The sequence below is a fragment of the Giraffa tippelskirchi genome, chromosome 12 (genome assembly GCF_054371585.1).
Source record: "Giraffa tippelskirchi isolate mGirTip1 chromosome 12, T2T-mGirTip1v1.2.pri, whole genome shotgun sequence".
Classification (NCBI taxonomy): domain Eukaryota; kingdom Metazoa; phylum Chordata; class Mammalia; order Artiodactyla; family Giraffidae; genus Giraffa; species Giraffa tippelskirchi.
The window spans coordinates 46,777,739-46,785,992 of NC_137286.1; the positions used below are offsets into that span (position 1 = coordinate 46,777,739).

Genomic DNA, 8,254 nt, shown 5'->3' on the forward strand with positions numbered 1-8,254 from the left:
CTACTTACAACGTCATCTTGTTCCCATGGCCTTGATCTCACCCCATGGCTCCTCTCTGTTCACCCCTGAAGCTGCCCTCCTCCGGATGGGGCTGTTTCCCCTCAGATGGCAGCTCCTTCTAGTGATGACTGCAGGGAGGAGGGGCCGGGACACATGTGTCTTCAGGTTGCTGTGGAAGGAGCCCATGGCCCTGAAAGGGTATTCTGAGTCCCAGAGCCCCGAGCTTTGGTCCTGGGCTCCCACCTACAGGCCCTGCTGACGTGTGGGCTGTACTGCCAAGTGTTCAAAGCCACAGCTTTGGCATTGTTATCTGAGTTCCCAGTCCTATCCATGGAACCTTGTGGTAGACTTTTGGTTCCCTGAGCCTTATTTTCTCCTTTGTCAAATGGTAAGCAGTACAATGTACAATTCCCATTCTGATAACTTGGGGGTCAGATCGTCTCCAGAATTCAAAATTTTTCTGCTTCAGACAGGTGACATGGTGCATCTACTGTATATGACATCACACCACAGTGGGGTCTGAAAGCACCTTATGATCAAGCATAGTAGCATTTCTGCAACTGAACTTTTGAAGTTTCACACTAAGTAAAATAAATAAAGATCATAACTTGTCTCGTGTTCATTCAGGTCAAATGTTCTTACCAAACAAATTTTTAAAACTCTATTGGCATATTTCACAGCTTTGAAGGTTAGGGTTACAGATAAGGACCATCCTACCCTATGTCTCTGACAGTAATGGCAAAAAGTTCAAAGAGATAAATAAAATTCATGGTTTGACGCCAGACCCAATCCAGCTGTGAGCTTTGGGATAAGACAAGTCTTGTGACAAGATCAAGGGTGATGGGTGGGGAGAACCATTTTGTAGCATCTGTGCTGTTACCCAAGTGTCTGGGCCATTGGTTCCAACTCCACAGATCCTGAGCCTCAGCTGACACTGAACCCTGAACTTTTTCTACTTGTCTGACTCAATCTACTTCCTGAGCTCCTTCACGAAGACCACAGCCATCCTGATGTCAGTGAATCCACATAACCACGTGATCGTCCTCAGGCCTGGGCTCTGTGACCATCATGCACTACTTCTTCCGCCTGCTGCAGATGCTCTCCACCTGTGTGGCCTTATCCCTGGTGGCCAGCGAGAGCGCTTGGAGTGCGGACCTAAGTAACTGGTCCATGTTCATCTGGGGCTTCTGCTTTGCCGTGAACCACCTTATTGTCATAGTTGAGGTATGTGGGCTCCAGGAGACATTTTCTTGCTCCTGGGACAAGTTTCTCATCACCTACACCTGCTTCTCTGCCCTCGTCTGCCTCTCAGCCTCCATCATCTACCCCATCATCTATCTTCAGCGGTTGAGTTATGGCACCCAGCGGAACCATGCTATTGCTGCCACTGCGTTCTCCTGTGCTGCTTCAGTGGCTTACGCCATGGAAGCAGTCTGGATCTGTGTCAACACTCGTGAGTCCTCCTACTCCTTCATCGGCCTGCTCAAAAGGCTAGAGATCACTGTGGCCTGTGCTATCCTCGCCTTCATCAGCAACACCTTCCTGTACAAGCACCAGCCGGCCCTGGTGTGGTGTGTGGCCGTGTACGCCATCTGCTTCATCCTGGGGTTCATATTCATATTGTGGCACCAGTGTGACTGTGACGATAGGCTGCCCTCCTCCCGTTTTGTGTTGGGGCAGACTGCACTCTCCGTCCTCCTCTACACCACTGCTGCTGTCCTCTGGCCTCTCTATCAGTTCAACGAGCAGTTTGGCGGGAATCCACAGCGGTCCAGAGATGCAAGCTGCAATGCTGGGTATAGCGTGTGCGTCTGGGACCAGCAACTGGCCGTGTCCATCCTGACAGCCATCAGCCTGCTGATTTACGTGGTTGACCTGGTGATCTCGGCCTCCCTGATCTGAGGCTCTGCCCAGAGGCTCCTGATCCCCTCTTCTCACCGGAGGTTTCTTTACCGAGCTCTGACATTCTCTGATATCCTCTGACATCTTCTTCCTGGCTCCATCTCTCCCTCCTCACATCCTTCCCCACTCATCTTACTCTCTTTTCTGTTTCCTTCCCTCCTTCTGCTCTGTCTCCTTCCTGTTTTGTGTGGTTGCTCACACCCTGTTTTGCCTCTTTCTCATTTTTTTCTACATTTTCTACTCTTTGTCCCTTTTTGGGTCATTCTTAGTTTTCTAATCTCCTGTGTCCTGACCACCTCCCCCCATTTTCCTTCTTCTGATCCATCAGGACCTGAGACTCCTTCCTTCTCTGCCCACTGCCCCTCCCACCTCCTAAGGTGCTGACTCCACAGCACACAGCCCTCTGTGCAGCTATTCACACCCTGGGGCTCCGGAGATCCTCATTGCCAATGTGTGTCTGTCCCCCTGATGGTGCCTTAGTTGGTGTGTGTATGTGTGTTTGGTAGGGAGGAGGGGGGTTGTAGCTAGGGATTGGGCCACCTTTCTCCCTGTGTAAGGTGGTATACAGTGTCCCCTTTAAGGTAAAAGAAAAACTCAGGAGGTCAATAATTTCCAGTGAGTTGCAAGCTTAGAGCAAAGACCTTGGATCCGGAGGCCCTACCTGATGCTCTGTCCTACCTGAGAATGGCTCCAGAATATTGTGGACTCATTAAATACCTGCTGCCTAGAGCTCATTTTAAAGCTAGTGAAGGGTAGATGACTTCCATCCAGTCCAACTACTCTCTGGGGAATCAAAAACTGAACTGGCAAAGAGCTACAGTTTCTTGAAGACAACACTCCAAAGTATTTCAGAGGTGCAGAGATGTGACCCACCATCCTCAGTGCTAAAAACAACAAGTCCTGCCTCTGCAGGGAGAACATGGACACTGCCAGCCTTGAAGTTGATGTTAGACTGGGTACAGTTGCTGTTCTTTTTTTTATCACAAAGGTAAAAATTACTGTGTGGCCTTATTCTTAAGGAGGAAGTGCCTTTTGATCCTTTTTGGATTAGCAAGTGGGTTGGTTGAGTGGGTATCATTGCTTCAATGACTTGTGTGTGTGTTGCACACACAAGTTTCTGTGCACCAGTTGCTTTCTACTGCTGTTTCTGCTTCTCTAGGACTCACATATAACGTGATCTATACGTGTGCTCGCTCAGTCACTTCAGGTGTGTCTGACCCTTTGCTACCCCATGGACTGTAGCCTGCCAGGCTCCTCTGTCCATGGGATTCTCCAGGCTAAAATACTGGAGCAGGTTGCCATGACCTCTTCCAGGGGAACTTCCCAGCCCAAGGATTAAACCCACATTTGTTATGTCTCCTGCATCGGCAGGTGGGTTCCTCACCACTAGTGCCACCTAAATGTATAAAAAATTTAAAAATTCCCTGGAGCTTCTGGTTCTATCAATCCCTGCTCTGAATCATAGAGAGAAGCCTTCTCCTGCATCTGCAATGTACTTTTTAAAACCTCAGTAGAAAGATAGAAAAATCCCCACAAAATTATCATAATCTAATTGACTCAAATTTGTCTAGAGTTCAGAAGCAACTAAGCAGATTGCCATTCTCACCCCTCTGCAAGCCTGTCTCACTGTCTCCCAATTTCCACATTGGCCAGAGCCTAGGAGTTTGGCCCAGCCATGGAAAAGTAGCCTATCGGTCCTACCCCGTTGCCCAATATCCTGTCCCCTAGCTTTTAAAGGGCCCCTGTCAGAACCTGGATGCCTTTCCATAAAGATGTGTGACTGTGTGCACGCTCTGTGTGTGTTCCAGGCCACCAGTACACTGACACCAGCAGCCCTTTCCAGTAACTGGTGGCTAAAGTCTCCTGTCCTCAGACACAGAGTCACAGAACCCAGCATCCTAGTGTCACCAGGGCCAGAGGAGCCAGGCAAGCAGAGCTGTGGGGGAGGGGAGGGGAAGCACCCCCACTGCTGCCCCTCACTCCTGTACTGGGAGGAAGCATGAGTTCTTCATGCAGTGGAAGGTGGGGTGGTGGGGGAGGGCTCCCAGGAGGTGCTCTCCATCATAAGAAAATCATAAAAAGTGATGAAATGAAACTCAAATTTGAAGGCAAGACAAGAAAAATTTCAACATAAAAAGTTTTCTCTCCCTTTGGCCCTCCTCCTCCTCTAGTGTCCATTGTACATCTGCATTGTGTTAAACAGCCCTCCTCAAAGGAGAGCTTGGCCAAAAAGATCAATTTTTCTTCTAGTGCCAGCCATGTAACTCCTTAGAAGATAACACTGCTTACCTACTCATGATTTGATTAACGTCATTACTTATTATTAATTTATTCTGCCTATTTTATAACATTGTTATTTCTTGCATTAATGAATATGTGATTTAGACTGTGGTTAAAAAAAATTATAATGAAGACCAAATATTTGAAATGACTGACCTGATATATAGTCTATAAGGTCTATATGATTATAATAGTGTGACTCTGGCTATGGGAAGAAGCAAAGGAGGGAACCATTTCCTGGAGCTGACAGACTAGTAACACAGGTTGCCCAGACGATTAAGGCTACTGTTACCAGGACTAGGTGAGTAATTGCACACGGAGTGGTCAGTCAGCAAAATCCTCTCCTGACTTGGGAATGAGCATTTCTAGACTCCTGGAACAATTGGTCAAAAATGCTTTCCATACCTTGCTGGAAATTAAGAGGGAATTGGAAGGGATTGTGTAATAAAGAATGTTGCCCACCACCCAGTTCTACAAGCATCCAGTCATTAGTCACTGCAGTCGCTGATCTACAATCCACCCTGAAAGGAATTCAGAGTGAAGATCACTATGCGGCCCTTTGTGCTCTGGGAAAACTGCTAGAACCAGCCCTCATATACTTCTGTATTTTTAGGAGGATTTTTTATAAACATGATACCTCGCATCTTCCCATACTTAGAAAAGCACTGAAACTATTAACTATGGTATCCGGTCCTTTCGAAAAGCAGTAACTTTGTCAAGATGTAAGCTTGGTTGCATGTATCCCTTCACCAAAGTCACATACACACTGCCCTCAACCCCTAACCACTTTGGAACAGTTTTCACAGCTTTCTGAAATTGTCTTCCTGGTTATAATTCTTATGTTGGCTTGAATAAAATTTTCCATTTCTTTCTTAACTGACTGTTAATCAATTTTTTTTCATCGATATAAACAAGTATGCATTTATCTCCATAAGTTTGGTGCAGGGAATCTCATAGTCTTATATTTTCCTGAATCAAATTCAACACAACCTTGAGCCCTCACTTCCCAGGAGGCTGGAGATGCCTCTGTGCTTTAGTGAAAGACCTGTACAGGGTGGGCTCACATGAGGGGCTCACTGTCCAAGCCTGTGGTTCATGATGGAGGCTGCTGGATACATCCTATTGGAGGGTTAAGGGTCATTTGTCACAATTCCAAGGCTGGTCCAGTCCCTTCACTGTGTAGCTCAAAAGAGAGTAGAAAGGTCCTCTGCTTAGTCGAATCCTCTCATCATAGAGGTGGTGCAGCTGGACCCCAGGGAGGGGCAGGATGTGTCCAGAGTCACCCTGTGTGTGGCAGAGTCAGAGTCAGGACCCAGGTGTCCTGTCCCCAGGCCAGCTGTCTATCCACGGCCCCACGCTGCTTGTGACAAGTGTGGCAGCAGCATCCTCCAGGCTGGGATTCTGCCCCGTCCACCCTCATTCTGCACAAACCTGCCCTTTCCCCCTGAGGAGGGCACTCACTGCTGCTGAGTCCATTTCTTTACCTACTAGATGGGGGAGGGGTGCCAGAGACCCCTGGTTCCTCCCAGCCCTGCCTCTTCCCGGGGCCCCTGGACTTGCCAGTCTTGGAGACTCAGACGTGGAGATGGAAGCCGGCTCCTTCCCCTCTGTCCACCCTCTCTGCTTGTTTCCTCTTGGCTGCTGGGTCCTGTTTATTGGTCACATCCTTCCTGATTACACAGACCCTCCTTCCCCACGACTTCTGCTTGGTGGGGAACACAGTTTTCTCTCATAACATGATTTTCCTCAGTCACTTGCCAGTGGTCCAACTCTCCAGTGATTCTTGTCAAAAACCCAAACTGCTTCTAGGTGCCCCTACAGTTTGAGGTGTCCCAGACTCCCTTGTTCCTACACATTCTTGACTTTCCACTTCTTTTGAGTCCAGTTCAGCAGCCATTTGTAGGAAGCCATTACTTTCCGGGCTTTCCTAGTGGTTCAGTGGTAAAGAATCCGCCTGCCAATGCAAAAGACACGGTGGCTCGATCCCTGATCCCAGAAGATCACACATGCCTGAAGCAACTAAGCCTGTGCACGAGAACTACTGAGCCTGTGCTCTAGAGTCCAGGAGTCAAAACTACTGAAGTCTGAGTTCCCTACAGCTGGTGCTCAGAAACAAAAGAAGTCACCAAAGGGAGAAGCCCAGGCACGGCAACTAGAGGAAAGCCTCCCAGCGACGAAGACGCAGCAAGCCATAAATGAATAAATAAATAAAATTATTTTTTTAAAAATCGCCTGACTTACTCCTCCAAGGCCAGCTTCCTACTCTAAGCCCCATGAGTCCAATGAAGTCCTGGGATGGGGTCTAAGAGGTCTACTAAAGCCTTGTAAAGGAATACAAGATTTCCAATGTATGTACATTTGTATTTCTGAGATAGGCATATTCTCAAAGGGATTTATGTGCAGAAAAGTTAAGAGTTCCCAAGGGGCTCTCATAACTTCCAAAGAAGTAGGATCTCCTAAAATTGCTGAACCAAACAGAGTAAGTGAGGCAGTATGGATTTGAGAATCTCTCTAGGTTGTCTGTCTGGAGCACTGACCTCCCTTGGCCTCAGGAGAAGCATGTTCAGAAACATTTGGTAGCTTTTCTGAGCATTTAATGTCCCCAGATCATCTCCTTCCCAAACTACAGCATCAGAGCATCCCTGGGTGGGGGGACCACTTTAGAACTTTAGTTCAGTTCTCTACCTTGTACCCCAACCCTGTGCTTATCCATCATTTCCCAGAGAGAGCTCTGTACAGTTCTCCTCAGAGTGTGGTTTGTGGATTAGTGCTGACTGCAAATTGTTCCTTGTCCACAATGAGATGAAGTACAGAGAGAGAGAGGCAGCATTTAGAAACTTTTAGAGCAACTTGACTTTGTACAAAGATCCAGAAGTATGATCAGAGTCAGCAAATTGGAGTTTAAGTTTACTGTAGCAGTGGCAGCACAGTCATGACCCAGATGAAGGAGGCTGGGCCAGTGAATCAATGCTCTGCTTCCTTAATCAAGAATGTCTTGCCAAAAACAAAAATAAAGTTAGTAAAACTAAAGAGTGGGCTTAGTGAAGATGTAAAAAGTGTGAATTACACAAAAACTAATATGTTAAATTATTGTCTTTTATTTTGTGATAATATGGGAGCTAATTGCCAACAACTATTGTTTCATACAGGGCTTCCCTGATAGCTCAGCTGGTAAAGAATTCACCCGCAATGTAGGAGACCTGGGTTCAATCCCTGGGTTGGGAAGATCCTCTGGAGAAGGGAAAGTCTACCCACTCTAGTGTTCTGGCCTAGAGAATTCCCTGGACTGTATAGTTCATGGGGTCACAAAGAGTCAGACACGACAGAGTGACTTTCACTTTCACACTTTCATTGTTTTATACAAAGTAAAAATGTAATTGAGGGGAAGCGCCTATAAAAGTAGTCAAACTATGGAACAAACTCCTGCAGTTTCTGCAAGATAATTTGATTCCAACTTTTTAAACATGCCAACTGGACAATTAGATTAGCTTATCTATCCTATAACTTCAGGACTTTAATGATTTATAACTTGCATTCTAATAAAAAAAGGTACTATGCTTTTTATTAGATTTTTTCATGTTGTATCATTTTTATTAAAGTCACCATTCTATGAACATATGTCAGATTAATCTTTCTGAAACTTATTTATTTATTTTAAACAGTTACAAGATGTCAGTTTGTTTATTTATTATGTTTTCATTTGGCCCCTCCACACAGTATGTGAAGTGAAACTGAAAGTAGCTTAGTCGGGTCCGACTCTTTGTGACCCCATGGACTATACAGTCCCTGGAATTCTCCAGGTCAGGATACTGGAGTGGGAAGCCTTTCCCTTCTCCAGTGGGAAGGCTTTCCCTTCTCCAGGTGATCTTCCCAACCCAGGGATCGAACCCAGGTCTCCGGCATTGCAGGCGGATTCTTTACCAGCTGACCAACAAGTATGTGGGATCTTAATTCCCCAACCAGGGGTGGAACTTGTGCCCCCTGCATTGGAAGTGCAGAGTCTTAACCATTGGACCACCAGGGAGTCCTGTGAAACTTTATTTTAAAAATTAAATCATTACCCTTCTCAAAA

General features: G+C 46.5%; 1 protein-coding gene across 1 annotated transcript; it reads left to right on the plus strand.

Annotated features, from left to right (window-relative positions):
• The first annotated feature begins 1,068 nt into the window (after nucleotides 1–1,068).
• Nucleotides 1,069–7,795, plus strand: LOC145528610 (myeloid-associated differentiation marker-like). The gene is made up of 2 exons (XM_081547270.1): nucleotides 1,069–1,878; nucleotides 7,751–7,795. The coding sequence occupies exons 1-2, from the start codon at nucleotides 1,069–1,071 to the stop codon at nucleotides 7,793–7,795; spliced, it is 855 nt and encodes a 284-aa protein (XP_081403396.1).
• Nucleotides 7,796–8,254: the final 459 nt, after the last annotated feature.

Excerpts from the sequence above, each read along its gene's own strand:
- LOC145528610 (XM_081547270.1), top strand. The coding sequence starts at position 1,069 with ATGCACTACTTCTTCCGCCTGCTGCAGATGCTCTCCACCTGTGTGGCC. Across the intron at positions 1,879-7,750 it reads TGATTTACGTGGTTGACCTG|ATTTTTTCATGTTGTATCAT; the intron begins GTGATCTCGGCC and ends GCTTTTTATTAG.